This window comes from Osmia bicornis, chromosome 12, assembly GCF_907164935.1.
Source record: "Osmia bicornis bicornis chromosome 12, iOsmBic2.1, whole genome shotgun sequence".
Lineage (NCBI taxonomy): Eukaryota > Metazoa > Arthropoda > Insecta > Hymenoptera > Megachilidae > Osmia > Osmia bicornis.
The window spans coordinates 7,277,394-7,295,973 of NC_060227.1; the positions used below are offsets into that span (position 1 = coordinate 7,277,394).

General features: G+C 45.4%; 2 protein-coding genes across 3 annotated transcripts in view; one reads left to right on the forward strand and one right to left on the reverse strand.

The window, feature by feature from the left end:
* LOC114876569 (protein gustavus) overlaps positions 1–5,104 on the reverse strand; it is a 137,783-nt gene extending 132,679 nt beyond the window's left edge. The window contains exon 1 of the mRNA XM_029188208.2: positions 4,913–5,104. Coding sequence (XP_029044041.1) covers positions 4,913–4,937 — 25 coding nt within the window. The 5' untranslated portion in view covers positions 4,938–5,104. The remainder of the gene's footprint in view (positions 1–4,912) is intronic.
* Positions 5,105–5,357: 253 nt separating this feature from the next.
* Positions 5,358–18,580, forward strand: part of LOC114876584 (transcription factor hamlet-like) — a 59,070-nt gene continuing 45,847 nt past the window's right edge. Inside the window, exon 1 of one of the 2 annotated variants that reach the window (XM_029188247.2) lies at positions 5,358–5,564. Coding sequence is in view for 1 of the 2 variants with exons in the window: in XM_029188243.2 (XP_029044076.2) it covers positions 12,455–12,491 (37 nt within the window). In the remaining variant the exon portion in view is untranslated. Of the gene's footprint in view, positions 5,565–12,062; positions 12,492–18,580 lie in introns of those variants that run through there. The other variant, XM_029188243.2, reaches the window with a different exon arrangement.

The following is an 18,580-nucleotide window of genomic DNA, read 5'->3' on the forward strand; positions in this document are numbered from 1 at the left end:
TCCCCTGAGAGACTACAGAGAGGCAAAGAGAAACCGAACGGAGTGGGAGAAGATAGCAAGTCGCTTTTGCACCAATCGTACTCCCGGTATCCCTGCATCGAACTTGTCTCACGATGGAGGCTTCTCCTTGATCTTCATTCTACCTGAGCAGATAAGTTACGACTTCTCTAGACGTACAAGTTACTCGCAGAAGAGAAAGAAAATAAGTCGTAAGGCTTGATGAAATGCAACCGCGATAAGTGTTAAAGCTAATGAGACTAATACATCAAAACTGTCTAACTGATACTCGAATGATATACGAGCGAACCGTAAGTACCCTGGTGCATTGGTCCATGTATGGTCTGGTCAGGGAACGTTAAATATAAACGTGGCAAAAACGTGTCACGTGTAACGATCGCTCATTTCACCAGGAAGACTCCGTCCACGGTTATCCATTCCCATTCAACGTTACGAATAATTATTCCACACAGATTATAACCTGCTATCAAACAAATAAGAAGAATAAATTCTCGCAGAAATATCGCGCCCAAGCTCTTGTGTTACACACTGTAAATGTCAGCGTCGTTCCCCTTTTCATATGTGCAAAACAACAGCGCAACAGAATTTCCAGAAATAATTGGAGAATACGCTCGATTGCGAGACTTCCGGTGGAAAGATGAAAGAACCGTTTGATCCAAACACACGGCAGCTATGTATTTAGTGAAACGCAACCTTTCCCAGTGGGTGGTCACATTCGTCGATGCGTTTTCCCAGGGTTGCAACACGGCCCACGCTCCAGAGAACAGTTCTCTTTCCCTTCGTCTCTGTCTTTCCCTCGTCGACGACGACGACGATGATGACGACGTCGTCGTCGTCGTCGTCGTCGTCGTCGTCTCTCGGAGCATAGGGTGGTATTGAGGATGAGGTGGGATGGAAGACGAGGTGCGCGCGGCTCCTCCTCGGAGGATCAATAGAGACAGGGAGACGAGACCTCTTTCCCTCCCTTCCGCGCCTCCTCTTGCTCTCTCGCGTCTCTGCTCTCATCCCTCCATAGCAGCAGCACCCTCGAGAACAACCCCTCCCGCTTCTCTCTGCAGCAGCGTCTCGACATCCCGCTATCCTCCGCCTCTTCCCTTGCTTTGGTGAACCATCCACCCTGGTCTGGCATCGCGCTGCCATGCCGATGCCGAACACCCCACGATGAAAGAGGATAACGCGAAAAATGGAGGATGAGTACCTCCCTCCTGGAAACCGGCCTTTCGCCGGCTTCCCTGATCCAGCTACCAGTTTCGCATTGTTTCGAGCTTGGAAAAGGGAACCGTTGTCGACCATTCTACCTCCACCGATGGAGTGGATTTTTAATTCTTTCGATGCTCGTTTAAACAAAAGAACGTGATAGTAAAAAGATTGTTTTCCATTTACTGTAATATAAATAATACGATATACGGACTGAACAGCAAAAGGGTTAAATAAAGAAGGACGTTTTCGAGAAGAATCGTTAGCTCTGAGGTAGGTATACCCTTTGCCGTAAAAACAGGTCGAATTTATTCGACTGGCCTTTAATATTCACAAAGTTAAAGCGGCACTCTGTCCAGGACTAAGGAAAAATGACCGAATAAAAAAAAGGAGGTGGGGGGGAGGTAAGGGAAGGAAAAATAAAAACGTTGCCGCTTTCAGAAAGCTTCATAGAGTCCAAGGAAAAATGCGAAGGAGTAGGCTTAATGTTGCGTGGCCGGGATGTAAGGGGTTTTGGCTGGGTCGGACAAGAGACGGGGGATGAAAGGAAGGGATGAAGAAGGACAGGGCGGAGAAAGGCAGGAGTCGCGGAGGCTTGTGGGTAATGTTGCGTGATGAGACGCCTCGCGGATTCATCGAGGAGAGGAGAAGCGTAAAAAGGGAAAGAGGGAAAGAGATGGAAAGACAGAAAATGCAGAAGCTGGCTCTGCTCTAATTCTAAAGAGCACTCTCGTCGGACTCTCCTCCCCCTTGTTTTCCCTCCGTTCTTCTCCTTCTTCATCGTTTTTGTCGTTCTCTCCTCTTTTTCAATCCTGCTCGGAACAGGCTTCTGCAACGCGACGAAAATCCAGGCAGGCAGGCCACCGGTAGCCGTGTCATGGGGATGAAAAACGCATTTTCTTCCTTCTTTTTTCATTCATCTCATCTATCCCTCTCCACTTCAACGCGATTTCTCCTTCTTCTTTTTCTTCCCTTCTTCATCTTCTTTCTCCTTGTTTAGACGCCACGCCGATGGAATCACAGGGGGAAAATGATTCCACGCGATTTCGCGAGCTTTTGTTTGACGAGCTTTTAATGCCCGTACGCCACACCGTTCCTACGTATTACCGCGGGGGAAAAACTTTATCGAGATGAAAGCCGTGCAGCATTTGATTCGTAGTTACCGTGCTTCTAGGAAAATTGCCATCGCGATGAAACGAATGAACAAAGAAGAAATTTTTCTTCGAGTGCAATCGAAGAATAATTGAAAAGATAGGTTTCAGACTGAGCTCTCCTAAAACCTACTTGCAATATACTTGTATCCCATCTCTAATTATAGGTGTTTGCTCGTGACTGGCAGACTTGTTGGTGCCTTTCAAGCGTAGGAGGCAAGCAAGCAGGCAGGCAGGATCTAGAGGGTTGGTTGGTTGGGTGGGCTACCTCGGCTGTGATTAATTTGAATCAGCAAATGCCTTCGAGGGTTTACACTGACTGAACTGAAGGCACTGCCATGCCAGTAATATGCTACGGTCGAGAAGCTGAGTCGAAAGAGAAGGAGGAGGAAGGCGGAACGGATCGGAACGAGGGAGGATATGGCGGTAGAAGGGAAGTCTATGGATATGTTCACAAGGGAAGGAAACATCCCCCGCACAAACCGCAACGAAAAGCCAACGGCAGCCACGAAACAACCCCCTTGCTGCCTCTCCTCGGGGACGATGCATGTACGTACACAAGGGAACAGAGAAACAGAGGGCCTGCCTCGCAGAGTGGGAGACGATTCATGATGAAGCAGAGGGATGATGATGATGAACGGAAAGGGAGAGGAAGAAGGAAGAAGGTGAAGACAGAACAGGAGCAGAAGCACGAAGGGTGGAAGACCGTTTTAAATCACTGTTCGCTCTCTCTCTCCTTATCAAATCCTGCTTCACCAACACAATCAACCACGCGGGGTAACAACCCCCTAATGTTACGACAACGACAAACCAATTCCGCTTTCTACGCTCTGAGTATAAATCTGAATTATACTAGCTTCCTGCAGCATCGTGAAACATTGCTTACCAACGAGGAGGAAACTGTCCTGCACGAATTTCGTGAGTTGTAAATGGTTTTCTTGAAAGCAATGAAAGCTCCACCCTCGAGAATATATTTTACGATCACCAAAGGCACGTCGGAATGAAAGTGACTGTCGAGCGGAATCTTGTTTTGAAAACACCATCGGCTGTAATTCGAGAGGTTCATTTTTATTATTCAACGTGGACAGTGTTCGTGGAACAAGGCCGGTCATTGATGAATTTATTAGCTTCGAAAGTTATCACGATCGAAAACTGAGAAATGTTGATGGGAAGAATTTACGTAAACGAATTTATCGAGCGTTACTCTTGTTTGTTAGCGACGGATCGAAACTGTGGAGAAAAAAAAGAAGTGGAAATCCAGTGAAATGTGTAAAACGGTGTACGGGAAAATTTCTCTCGGTTATGAAGAAAAAGAATTGGAAACATATTAACGATGACGACTGGGGCTCGCGTTAAACTGGAACGCGAAGCAAGGTTTGACACGAAATTCTTTTTTCTCTTCTTCGCGAGCTTCGAAAGCTCTGCCAGGGCAGCAGTCGACAAATTGAAAAAGATAAAATCAAGCTTGCGCTTAAAAAATTCCTTCAAACAATTTCTTCGATATTACATCACAATCTCGTACATCTTATTGAACATCAAAATACTTAATTTAAAATTTTAAATTTCTTATCAATGATTTTTCAAACAATTGTTTTGATTTTCAATCGCGAAGCATGTAAGAAGAGGTACGTACATCCTTTTCAAATGATAAGCGTAACGATCCATGGTAAATAACAAACATAGTGTTCACGAAAGTGAACATGACAAATATAAGAGTAAACATTTCGAGGAAATAATAAACGGGCATGGATTCGTCCCTGGTGGAGCAAGGGTGTCGGCAGACCCAGTGCGGCTCGAATGTACCCCCCTTGGGCTTCCAATTACTCGCGTTTAGTTGCGTTTTTCCGCTCGAATGCCCTCTCTATGATACACTCGCACACTCGACCCGCGCTTGGCTTTTAGTTACCCAAACCCACTTACCAACACGCGTGTACGAGAGCGTACACCTGATCCGCGTCTATGTGTGTGCCCGCGGTCGGAGTCGCACACACGTTGACGAGGAGGAATACGCGAACGTCTGTACGAGCCTGGTAATATGACAAGGGGTAACGATTGACTGAGTACCACGCCAAGGATTACCAATCAAATTCTCGCTACAAAGCTCTCTCGAGCTTCGACTAACCTTTAACCCTAACTAGCGAGCCGGCAGACTGAAACTGTTCTGATATTACCTTTCCGTATCCCGTAAATGTATATCATTTATCATACTGACCCTCGCGAAGGGCCTCTTTGTTAAGAAAATATATTAAATCTTAAAATCTTATATATACAATCGCGAATAGAATATAACTGTCGACTTTGTTATTGTTGACAAGCCATTGAATGATACGAGATTAATCATCTGGTGGATCGATCGCGATTGATAGCGCAGCGATAACATAACCTCACATTTATGATAATAATCGATAAATATTTTGTCTATTATCAGTGAATTGAGAATGGAATAATTGTAAACGTTGATATGTTTGACGCAACGTAAGGTTACGTAATGGAAATGAAAGTGATGAAGGTGAAAAACGCACGTGCCAAGATATAGAATTGTTTACCTTCATCCGAAGTATCGTCAGACATTGATGATTATTCAAAGTAGTTTTCTTCTAAATTGCTTCCTTGCTTCGTTTATGCGACACGGGGAAGGGTTACACTGCACTAAGAAAATACTTTAAAACTAAGAAAATAGAATTTATCACACACTTATAGAAGATTACCGCGTAAATATTGGGAGTGACGTTAACAGAAGATCGAGCTAGCTACTACGCGAGTCAATGCGACTATCATTTTAAATTGGAATTATTTACTTTTCTTTATATTTGATTACTTTGATTACTTTGATTACTTTAATTACTATTTAAAAAAATCACGAAATTTATTGAATGTACGTATATTATAATACATATAATAAATAAAATTTTATAATTTATTTTATAGCCATTTTTAACACGGTGTTTGATTCGCGTAGTGTTCTTTACGCGGTAAAACAATTGCAAAGCAACCACACGTGTGACACAAAATTATCGTAACCAGTCGGTGATTTTATTACGTTCTGTCATTTGTAGTGTGAAATGTTTTACTCTTACCCGATAATTAGTGTTGATGAATCCTCCCGTGTCGCGATTTTCATGGGAACAAGCGGAAACAATCGAGGTGGAGGAACATGGCGCGTGGGCAGTTGCAGGCAGTCTTCGTTCATCGTGTAAGGTAGGGTTATGACATTTATCAAACACGTATTTCTTTGTGCTGAATGATACGTTTTGTCGTGGACCAAGGCAAAATTTATTTCCGTCTGTCGACCAGTTGCATTCGTAGGCAGATGTAAACCGAAACGTGTGTAAAAATCGATGATACGGTGACATATGTTGATTCTCCGCCATAAGCTATTAGAGACAAGGAAATAAATCTCTGGTCCACGGTCCACCGTTCCGATAGTTGGAACGTTATTTAATTTCTGTTACACAAATTTAAATAAATCTTTACATTGCTCACGGTTATACGAGCTGCCATGCGATATTATGAAAATAATGTTCAGACGATAAATATATAATTCTGCTTGCCATCCAGTCTCGTAATAATATAATAACGAAATATATTGTCTTGACCTGGAACACAGAAGTCACGCCATGTTTCTATGTCCACCATCTTATTGAACGCGCATAATTTCTGCTGTTAAAATAACTGAAAACCTTGTCGTTTCGTGTCATGTAACATAACTATCTTTTCTTTTAACACACAATTCCTTTAAAAACCAACAGGAAGTATCGCATCTTGCTTTAGATCGAAAACTTTATCGCTTTGATCACCCTTGTTTCGTTCGCAATAGAAACTTATTATGTTATAAAGGTCGTCTCGTTAATCATTCCGATTTAGTTTAGTACAGCTATTCAGGGACTGTAGGTCGCGTAATCATCGTGGAAATTTATAATTTACGGCTGCGTTTAACGAAAGAATTTTTCTAACGAGCTACCGTAGGTAAACGTGTATAAATAAAATCGCGACGCTCACGTTAGATTAACGTTGGAATACGATGCAATTACGCGGGCAAGACACTGGTCGGGTGTGGCAAGTGCGGTCGTTTCGCGATTTCGCGGACGTTGGTTCAAGGATCCGGGATAACGAGTTAATTTAAATACGAAACATCAAAAGCTTTTAATCTTTGCACGGGCTTGGCCAAGCCTGCCAGGCAACCTACTTTTTTTGCCGCTGATACACGCCACCCTCATTCATATACATTGTAACGTGAATATCCAACGCGTATATCTGCGCGATTATTGAACAATCAGATATGTTAACGACAGAATGAAAACGGTACTTAATTCGCTAGAGATGACGAAGGGAAAGGCGAAGGAAATCATAGACCGATTCTTCCTGATATTTTCACTCGTATTCTCCTTCGAGAACTTTCCGTATGAAAGGATGGTAAAAAATAGGTGAATTCATTGTTACTTCGATAAACGAGGTTTTCATTGATCTAAGAATTTTAATAAAAATCTATAATAATTGCAAACCTAGTAGCGAAGAGGGGGAACATTTTCAGAATGGACACGAGGAAAGTATCCAAGGAGATCGAAAACATTTATGATATACATATATATTTTTTCTTTTCCTTGTGGTCTGAGAAAGCGATAGAGGGTTTGTCGTACAGGTCAGTTCGCATGTCTCGACGAGGCGGTCTCCGTGGTCACATCAGTCTCCGAGCATGCGAGGGCCCTCGAGCTAAATCCCCGTAATATACACACAGGGGCACCGTCGAGGTACTATCGCGGCATTATACAGACATACCTATATCCCAGTCCGATGACTGCTGATATGACATGCGACCGTCTTAGATATAGGCTGCACGACATGCCTCCTTCTCTTTCTACCTCCATCACAATTTTCTCCCACTTTATTCGCAACCCTTCCCCTTTCTTTCTCACCCTCTCGTGGTGCCCGCCATCGGCTATGGAAAACGCTCGACTCGAACGATGCTTAAATCTCGCGATGCATCAATTAATATCGTTAATATTATTTTTCACTGCCACGTTCGTGGCGTTTGAATTCCAACGAGCATGTTATTCCAACATAGCGACGGTCTTGTTCGTATCTTCGGGAATAAAAATTGCATCGTGGTTACCTTGCTTTCTCAGCAATAATTGCAAGCCGCTTTGACGCGGGTAAACGCGATTCAATTCGTCTTGCTCGGTATGCTATCCCTCTTACGATCTGCACAGCTATGCGTCACGCACTCGAATAGAGAGAAAGAAAAAAAAAGGAGTAAGAAGTTACATAGCCCGCGGTACTTGAACTTCTATGTTAATGGATGTTAAGAGTAAAAGCTCATTCTTCTTATTCAAAGATACTTTTTAGATAATCGCGCATACACGCATGAGGAGCATTATTTCATAATCTACCGCCGCTGCAATGCCCTCGGTCAACTAATAATGCATCGCGAAATTACAAGTCTCGAATCGATCCCAGAGATCTCGCGGTTTAAAACGTTCGCGTAATTGAAAAACACGTCGCTTGGCATGATAGTTGGAGAGCAAAGAGAAAGAGAGAGAGAGAGAGAATAGAAATTCGCGCGATGAATATGGAGAGGCGGGCGATAAAACTTTTAAGCACAAGACCGATGGACAAGCATTTGGGAGTTTCATGCTTCCGCGAAGTCGTACGGGGGCGGAAAAAGGGGCGGATGTAAGAGCCCCTGTAAACCTCCTTCTCTACAATCTTCGTCAGGTAATGTCTCAAGCGATATCGATTAGCAACGAAAGAAAAAGACGATTCGTTGAAAAATGCTCCGTAGTATTTTCCTTTCGAGTTGAAGCTTTTCACGCCCGGCAATTTCCAAGTTTCGTAACTTTTAATCGTTCTTTCGATCTACCGAGAGCTGTACAAACATCTTGGACCGTAATTTCCTTGTAGTCGAGCCATAGTCGAAATACAAATTCATGTCGCTCCGCTTATTAGTCAACTTCGTCTCTAGTTTCATAATCATTTCAGTCGGACAGGATCGCGAGTTGAAGAGAGTAATTTAAATTTTAATTGGGGCTGGCACGAAAGGAGAATTTATAGAACGATTTAGGAAGAAGCGTTTTAACGCGTCATAACGATGGAAAAAACTGGAAGATCGTTAATTACAGTGGTAAAGAGGGTGTGGGGGTGGTCGCGTACAAGAAGTCGAGTCCACAAGCCGAAGAGTAACCGAACGCCCGTTTCTTGTGGATCGATAAGGGTGGTAGGGCGGATTGGCCTTTTAGCTAAGGGTCGAGAAGGAAGGCGAGTGGTTTTTATAGCTAGCAAAAGGACAGGGAGGGTCCTGGGTATCCTCGGCTGCCTTACTCGACCAGAGTATCCCTAATATACGTCATCCGTTAGCGGCACTTTCCTATACCTCTCTACCCCCCGCAAGCGATCTCTCCTTTCGCTCAGAAGTGGCCAAATCTACTTCCTCCTTCTCTTTATAGATTTCGAGATCTCAAGTAGCCTTGTACAACTACCCTAGAGATTGGTCTTCGAGCTTCTCGCCCTTCGCTTTACCTTTCCCTAGCTTCCTGCGTTAACTGACACATATTTCTATCCGTTTACGTCCAATAACACCGAAACGGTTCAATTTTCGATCGGAAATTCCTACCGGTCGCCTCGTCGATCAGGCGATAAATAAGTATGCTTCGGGTAAATTCGTCTGTTTACGTACGTAGGGTGGAATAAACAGAGGTTAAGCTTGTCGAGAGTGAGATTAATTGGAGATTAATTTGAATAGACGGAGTAGCAGGGAGGTCGGTATAACTAGTTTAGGAAAAGGTTCGATCAAAATTCGCTTGGAAATATCATTGTCGCGATAATTACGCGCGACATGTTTAGGGAACGAGATTGCTCAAAGCAACTGTTGCGCTCCGGTTCAAATATGTCCGTGCAAAAAGTTCGCCTCTGTTTGCACGACACTCTTGACAGGCACGTATTCAATTTGCGCAGAGAAGCTGGATACGTACGCATACATGTACTTTACCTACCTTTTCACCCTCTCCGTTTGACCGTCGCCAACACCTGGCCCGTGTTAGCGAGCGTAACGCAACGCGAAGCGGCTCGCACACGCGCGTGAATCCGCGCACGAAACACTATATCCGTTTAAACATGAACAACGTCTTACGAAGTCGTGTATATCCTACCCGCTGCTCTCGGTTCGCGCTTTTATGCGGCTGCAGACGCGGGTGGAGCACGTGCAGTAAGAAACAAAGAAAGTCTCGCGGATGAAGGAGGCGGTTATTGGAGGAGGAAAGCGAGAGATGAGGCAAAAGTCGGAGAGAAAGGTTGCAGGATGGCGATTCGAAGCGGAGAACGAAGCGAGGAAAAGGAGCTTGGGGTCGGATGAAACTATGCGAAACAGTTCTCGCTGGTTGTGCGAGAAATGAGAACTGAAAGTTGGAATAAGGAACGGAAGAAAAAGAATTTCTACGTGTTTGTTAACGCTTTGCTCGCAGAGTATCGAACTGAAATCAGTTTTTAACAAAAACGATTACTCCACGATGTTTTACGATTCTCGGGGATGAAAATAAACGTTGGCCCGTATTGTCGAGCTGCGGCTAGTGATATTTCTGCACTCACGCGTCGTGTATTACGAGCGATTCGAAACCCAAGATCCTCTGGTCGAACCGTCGCTAATAAGCGAATCACGCGAGACGCACGTAGTTCTCATTAAAATAATGGCTACCTGCAATCTGTCCACCTCATAGGCATTTCTAACGAAGCGTTGAAAAAATCGAAAATAGTGATATAATTCCGATACTTTACGGATTTCCCGATAAATCTTGGAAAAAGAAAAAGGGTCGCGAGGGAAAAAAGAGTCACCCCTTCGGTAAACGAGGCGTTACGAGGGAGAAGTACGGGGGACGATGAGAATAAAATTAAAAAAAGAGAAAATTCTTGAGTCGCGCTTTCAGTGAACTGCTTTTTCTTTCATCGCGCGTGCCACGTTTTCACGTAGGTAGCGCGCGTACCGATGGAAACACGCGTGAAAAAGAGCGAAGAGGTGCCGGCGACGCCGGCTTCGAAAGGGCAAAGAAGAAGCAGGGCGGAGCTGCGCTCGGAAGGGTGCGCGGGCGCGTTTCACGACGAACCACCGTCCGTGGGGTCGGAGGTCGCGTTCAGGTGCGACGAAGATGGAGAAGAGGGGCGCCTAGTCGAGCGAGAACGCAGCCAGAAATGCAAAGTCGAAGTGTCGGTGCGAAGCGAGTTGCCAGCCAAGCCTCGAAGTCGACGCGCCTCGTCTCCGCTGGCATTCCCTCCGCCCGATTTACATCTTTCTGCAAAACGTGTCGCGAGCTGATCCGTCACACGATCCACGGCATCAAACGAGACTCGTCGTCCCGCGTAATCGATCGAACAAAGGGTGGATCGATCGATCTTCGCGCAACAGTGTTCGCGTCGCTGAAAGTGTAACTTCCGTCGCGTCGCGTCGCGTCGCGTCGATTCGGCGCCACTCGTCGCCACGTGTTTCCGGCAACGTGGTTCGTAAACCCTTCCACAGTTCCGATCAGTTTCGGGGATGTCAAGACCGAGAGTATCGCGGCTTGAAAGTTGAACTTGAGCAAGGGGCGAGACATAACCAAATTATCAGACAAGAATGTTTATAATCAGTGCACACGTTGGATACTTCGTATCGAGCCGGTACAGACTACACGTCAGCAACATCCAGCGATAACGACTCGGCACATAGGGAAAGAGTGGTGAATTAGTGATCAGCAACGTCAGCGAAAGGGATCGAACCCGTTGAACACCTGTTCCTTACCAAGACATCGTCAAGAACGACCCACACAACATGGACAGACACAGCATCCTTTAAGAGAGATCTTGGAACTTTATAGGAACAGGCGTCAAAGTTCATGTTTCCAGGCGAACGCAACCCTAAACGCAGCATCCGATAACCCGTCCGAGGAGCGGGGAACGCGAGCCTCCAAGATGCTTAAAACCTTACAAAGGACACATTACAAGAGTTATCGAAAAAGTAGCACCGTCGGGCACGAATTCTTCGAACCGTCCATAAACACTGATAAACCGAACCGTATACAAACTACATCAACATATGCTACGTGTCCAAAAGTCCGCTTGGGAGGTCCAGCCTCGTTGGTCCCTCGATCTCCAATGGTCTGTCAACGAATCTCTACAAAGTTTCTCTCTATCTGAAGCTGAAAGATCATCGAAAATCAAGTGTCATCTTATCCGAAGGGTGATAGATAATTGGAGTTGGCGGAACCCTCTGCGAGACGGAGTTTCCGATAGGAGAGAAACCCGGGAAGGAAGAAAACGAGAGGTTGCGCTTTCGTAGGAAGAGAGGAACGCGTTGGAGAGACAGCGGCTGATCATTGGTGGACAGCAGAGGCTTGGTGGTGGGGAAGCGAGCAGGTCGACTCGGCAGGTGGGGAAGGCCAGGCCAGGAGGCAGAAGGCGGAGGTGGAGGCGAAGTAGACGTGGTGGTAGTGTTCGTAGTAGTAGTAACACGAAGAGGAGAAAGAGGCAGAAAGAAGGGGGTGGAAGAAGCGGTGGTGTAACGGCGCGGCGGCAGAGTTAGCAGTGGAGCAAAGAGCGTGACAGGGAAGGAGGAAGAAGCGAGAAGGGTGAGAAAGGAGGGTGAAGGAAGAGAGAAAAAGAGATTGGAGGGAGTGGAAGAGGAGGAGAGGTGGTGGAGGAGGAGGAGACAGGAGAAGCGGAGGACAGGAGAAGCCTCCACTGTCGGAGGACAGATCCCAACGCACGTCAGGATCCCAGTCGAACGGACTGCCGTCGGATCACGGAGGATATCCGGTGTACCGGAAACCGCGCGCCGGAATGGACTCTTTGTGCACCCTCCACAGTGTCCGGCTCGAGCTACCATCGTCACCCGTCCGTTTCGGACCATCCTCCGTCTGATCGAAGAGGGATCAAAGAGGACCAGCCAGAAAAGGAGGAGGATTGTGCTTTATCGAACTGTTCTTTATCGAAAGGGGCTACGGAGTGGGATAGACTGAAATAATCGACAGGATAATCTGCGATCGTGCATAAACTCGCATGGCTCGGAGGACTGTCAGGGTTCTTACAATTAGTGTTTTGTTTACGAATCTGCCACCCGCCGTGCAGCGATGAGATCCAAGCCGGTGGCTAGAAGATTGGCACAGGGTGAGTAAGCTATCATTTTTTCATTATTATATTTTCCTTGTGGAGAGTGTACGATTGAAAATGATTTCGGGGTTGGATCTATGTCTTTTGGTATGGGGACCACTATTGACACGATCTGTGATTGCTAATTTCTTCATTAAATTTTATATAATTTGGAGAATTGCTCGCGTGCCTATGATTTAATATTTCCAACAATGTAAATAGCTGAAGTATTATAATAGTAGAAAATTCTAACGACGAAAAGAATGATATTTCGCCGAACAAATGGATACGATTTAGCATAAATGGTAAAAACACTTCGAAAAGGGAGGCTATTTCGTCGCACTCTAGAAACGGCCGTATTAAAACGCAAGACATTACGAGCTTTTCCGCGGAACTTACTCGACGAGGCTATAAAAGCATACCGCGGCATGAGACTATATAAAACTCATTTTCAAGATTGCCGTTTCGAAACGAGCTTTTGTCTTTCCTATTCGCGATCCCGTGATACCTGCCGTCAGTAATTCGACAAGCTTTATTTTTACCAAACTGATTGCGTGACCAGCTCGTTCAATTTCCATTCGTTATTGCTAGGTTTCAGCACGTAAAAAAAAAAAAAACCTACAAATTGCAGTTTTTTTCAAAATAATTATCTTATTCGACATGGGTGAAATCGTAGTTTTAACCAAGTTGAAGCGAGTCTACTTGAGACGCTTCGGAACGAAGCATCGAAGGAAATTTAACGACGTTGCTCGTTATCGCTTGTAAAAATTCAATTGGACACAGTCGCATAATCATTGCGGTATGCTTCTGATAACATTGTTACGTATGTACCCTGAACGTGTCATCGTTTCTGATATCGTTTCTGTCGTCCGAACGACACTGGTGAACACTAGTAGGCGGTTCTCGCGCTGGCGCACTCGCAACGTCGATATCATTTCTTCTTTTTCCGTATTGTCTAGTCACTCTGCTCGTCCTCCGCCTCCACCTTCTCGGTTATCTGTTTTTAAAAGTCCCGCCCATTCGCCGGTGTCACCATGTTTCTCGTACCTTGGTTGCTCGCAGACAGCTTTCTCAGAGTTGTAAAGTGCGTTCGCAGAAATTTTTTAATCATCAACTCGTCTACGTTTTCAATAGTTTTCGGACGGTCAAAGAACCATTTGCCCGACAAGAACGTGGATCGATCTCCCTTTGTTTGCCGGTTAACAATGAGGCATCGCTCGGTGGACAAAAGATTGGCCCGTACAGCGAGCCAACGTTAATTTATTGTTATATTCTGAATGGCAGTGCGCGGTTAACTTTTTTACCGACGACTTTCGACCAGCCGAACCGATGAAGGACGGCTGCGCACGATCGGCCCGATGTCTCCCTCGAGTCACAATACTTTGACATCGATGGCTCACTTCAGCCTCGGGGACAAAGGGTGCAGGCATTCCCGTTTCGATAGTTGGCCTACATTTTCGAAAGCCCTCTTCACGATTTCATGCATACCAATTTGATGAAAAAGTTTCATAAACAATCGACGTTTTGTAACGAGGAAATGCTTTCAGATAATTTCGATCGTACAATGTAGAAGGTATTTGTCAGGGGGCGAGTTACACGGGGGATGATTTATATCGTGTTCGCGATTTATAATAAAGCTCGCTTCCCACGGTCTGCCACGCACCGACGACAGCAGCCACTTTCAAGGGATTCAGTAATCTGTAAGACAAAATCCGTTAACGCTTGACTCACGAGTCGGCGAAACAATAGACCATCCATCCACCAACTTACCCTCCTGTTTCGTGCTGAAGGGACTCTCTGACGAGACACGGAGGGAAAGAGGTGAAAAAGGAGGGACGTGTCAGGACTATATACGTTATTTTTTCAATTGCGGTATTAAAGTTTAAACTGAAAAATGTAAAAGGAGGATCTGTTTTACCGTTACCCATTCAATGCGAAATCTAGGGTCTAGTATTATATCAGTTTCTACGATCCGTCAGGCGTAGTTGAATCGAATCAGCCTCAAGTTCTCGAAAGCATTGTGCTAGTAAAGAGACAGGAAATTTTTGAAACTGATAGGAAGTAGAAAGAGAGAAGAGGGGTCGATCACGGGGAAACCACAGGAATAATCGCGGAATCCAGCTACCACGCGTTTCAAAGACGCATCATCCCATTGAGGGGTTGCGTCTAGCCGCGGCACCGGAAGTCGTATCCGAGAGGAGACAAAGCCAAAGAAACATACGCGCAGAGTGGCGTGCGGGGGATGAAGGGCCAAGGGAGACAGAGAGGTTCTGTTTCATCGCTGCTTTTGTCTCGCATCCTGAGAGAACGCGATTGAATAAGGAGTATGAATAGATCGGATGATCCTAAGGTAGGTCAGTCCATTCTCGTTTTGCGGGAGACTCCTGCTACCTCCGATCCCACCTCCTCCTCCTCCTCTTCTTCTTCTTCTCCTTCTTTTACCTTTTACGGTGCTTCCACCCCCGGACAGTCTCAATTAAAAGCATCTTCCCTCTTGGGAATAATAAATCGTGCTTTACCTTACTATGGAATGCTTGAAAATTTCCGGTCTGTCGTCGAACCATTTGGGGGATGAATTTAAGAACGTTTAAGCATCGGATTTCTCGAGTGACACAGTATTTCAATAATTTTCAGTGGCGTAGCCACGTTTTGCATAGGAACATGACATGTGCCGTAGTATGTTTGGAAGTCACGCGAACAGTTTCGAGGCGCTTTGAATTTTTCCTAACGAAGCCGACGCTTGTCGAGTAATGAAACGATCACTTGGTGCGACGGTGGTATTGACCGAGCGTTGCGAGTTAATTAGTCACGATATCGCGCTACTCCGTAAGGGATGGAAACGTGCTTGATGGATGATTTAAGGAAACGGTAGAGAAAAATCATCGAGTGTTTATCGTGGCGTCATAGGACGGTAAATATCCTGCCGTTCGGTTATTGGACGACTGGACGTGATCGATTCTCTGTGCTGTATGAATTAAAATGCCAACAATACCCTCTCGAATAGCTGCACGCGGCCATGCAAATCCGATAACAGAAAGTACGAACAATCGTCTCCGCTCCTTCTTCGGTTTTCCTCTTCGCCCTTTTCTTCCAGCCTCCTGTTTCCCTCTACCCCTTGCTCGACCAGCGCCATAATAATTCCGCAAGTCTTCCTTGACTCTTTTCTTGCCTGCTCTCGCCTCCTCTCGCCTCCGCCAATTAACGATAAGGTAGCCCTGTTTGTCATTTGTTTGCCGTTTCCGGCGGAATGCAATCAGGCCGGGCTGAAACAAACGCGGCCAATCAGCCGCGACGGACAAACGCATCGAGAGAACAACTAGATTCCTCTATATCGAACCACTCGCGATAATTCCGATAATTTATCGTTCGCTTATTGTTCCTCCACGAATTTGATCCTTCGCTCTTTTTTCTTCGAATAAACAGCTTAAGCTGCATCTTGGTTGACGAAACCGTAGTACCTATATATTATACTTTAGGTGTGTTTCGATTGTCCTGCAGCAAGTAAACCGTAATGTTTGCGAAATGTTGGCAAAACAATTAAAACGCTAACGCGGTGGAAACCCCGACAGGTCATAATTTCTGGCTATATAATAAGAGATCGCCGATCGACGAGGTACAGTTTCAACAAACCTTCCCTCGAATTTGATCGCGTTCATGGCCGTTTAAAGCGAGAAAAAAAATGATCCTAAGGTGAATGTGATTTAGGCTTCGTGCGGTCGTCTGTTGCCGTCGAAAAGCACGCTCGAGCGATAAGCGGGCTGTAGCTGGCTATTGAACGATTAATCATCTAATTAGGCATTCATCGTGCCGGGCCGCTATCACGATTCCTTTCCATCGCATCGAAGCGATTGTTCCCTTGATAAATATCCGTTCCAACTTTTCCGTCGATTCGCGATCGTTCGACGCGTTACCTCGCTCTCGATTGGTCGACATCCAACGAGCAGTGAAATCACGAAGAGCTCGTGATCGCAAATCGACTGCTGGCCTCCTGCATCGAATCGCGAAGCGGATAGCTACTCGTGCTGCGCCTGAATACGGCTGACACGTCGCGCTACCGAGCTATACGATTGCCTCCATGTTACAGTCTACGTTTATTCGTCTCGATATTTCGAGCCTGTCTGAAAAGGAACCTTGTCGAATACACTGGTCTCGCTTCTATCAGGAATTTCTATCGGAACTTGTCAGATTTTTTTAATCAGATTTCTTTTTGATTCACGAGTTATATTTTGTCAAAAGAAAGGGTTAACGAGTAAAGTTTTCTTGGAAGGTTTTCTTCCAAATTGTAAATCAAGGATGAACATTGTCCGCTCGCGTCTACCCTCGGCTATTAGGATGGCCATTCTTCTGAAAAATGATGTACAAATTGACCGTTTAAAAATTCATCTTTATTTCGTCGGTTCTTGGTACTTGGCCCGAGAAGAAACGCGCGTTGTAGCGACGAAATACCGTAACGGATGAGCACGCGTGTCTACGCATGGACTTTCGTACATTAAGAACCATCCTTGCTTCTTCAAACTTCTTCTTCTTCTTCTTCTTTCGTGGATTCGCGTAAACATTTAGCTCGCGAAAAAAAGCTTCAGTTTTTGTGAGTTTCATAATCTGAAATTTATGCAGGACGGCAGGGACATGCAACGCGAGAATCACAAAGATAAATCGACGGTACATTAATTAACGTCGAGGACACTGGACAAAGATGATATGAACGTACGTTTCAAGAAGCGAGTCCACGATCGAGCCACTTTCTCGAGGCGTTCGCGTGTCTAGGATTGTTTTACGAGACTCATTTCCCGCAACGTCATTTCACTACCACAGAAACAGCTCGCCTCCCGTCAACGTTACCATCACTTTTCGCTGGTCGGTTCGCGATCTCGGCTTCCATTGAACTGGGCCAGAATTCCGGGGATTTATAATCGATCTTAACGCCTCCCTGTGACTCGATGAAAAATTCACCACCGATAATACACACGTGTTCTCATGTAAATTCGTTGCTCACGTTGGTCACGTAACGTTCGATTATGCTTAAAGGTCAACAATTTTTATGGAAATTATTTCGTTATACCAAGTTGGTTAAATCGTAACAGTTTCCTTATTTTTCCAGAGAGAGAGAGAGAGATAGAGAGAGGGAAGGGTAGTTGTAAATGCAGTATAATTTAGACGTAACATTCTTTTCGCTAGCGGATAGCTGTAACAACGTAGTAGCCAGCAGTCCTTTGATCAGATAAAAGTCTAATGAATCTGGTATTAAAGGGAATCGAATACTCGATAACGTCAAGCGCCACCCTCTCCCTCGTCCCTTGTTCCGTAACGTAATAACTTCCATTCTCATTTCCTTGGTGTCCAACGCGGACCTAAGATTTTCCTGATGACAATCGCCTTTCGACCATGTTACTACTCCGGCTCTCGTGCAGCCGCGAAACTGTCCCTACCCGAGGAGTACACACCGCGCCGGTCGCACGAACAACCGGCTACAGTCTGTCCCACAAGACGTACTTAATTGGAAAAAGGTGTTTCAAGACTGAGAAAGTTGATCTATCATAATTAGAAGACATAGCAGTTGTTACTTGTGATATACACTGAATCTGGAAGCAAAAGTTTCATGCAATAAACTTGGAGACAGTTTTATAAATGTAACCGCGGCGTACCGATGTAGGGTAAGAAAGGGTTGAATAAGTGCGTAACAGAGTTTTATATGTACTTTGGATTCACATACATATAGAATTCTACGCAGGAGATAAATTTTCACGGAAGCTATTCTAGGGTACACCGTTGTGAGACTGACTGTAGCTGTTAGTCCGACTGAGAAGTAGGTAGTCGATGTAGGAATGACACGAGCGGTTATCTCAGCGGCCACGCGATATTGTCATCAGGGGTGGGAGGGGATAAAAGTAGTTAGCTAAGAAGGGTTAGAGAGAAAAGAAAGAAAGAGTAGGATGGAATAAGGGGGTTAGTGGAAGGTAGCGAAGGAAAAAACGAAGGAGGAAGGAGAGGGTGAGAGGGGGAGAGGGCGCGATAAGATCATCTTACCACCCCCTGGCATAAGTCGACAGTGGCCTTTCCCTGCCCTGACCAACCCCCTCCGTGACTCGACGGAGACCATTTCAACGATA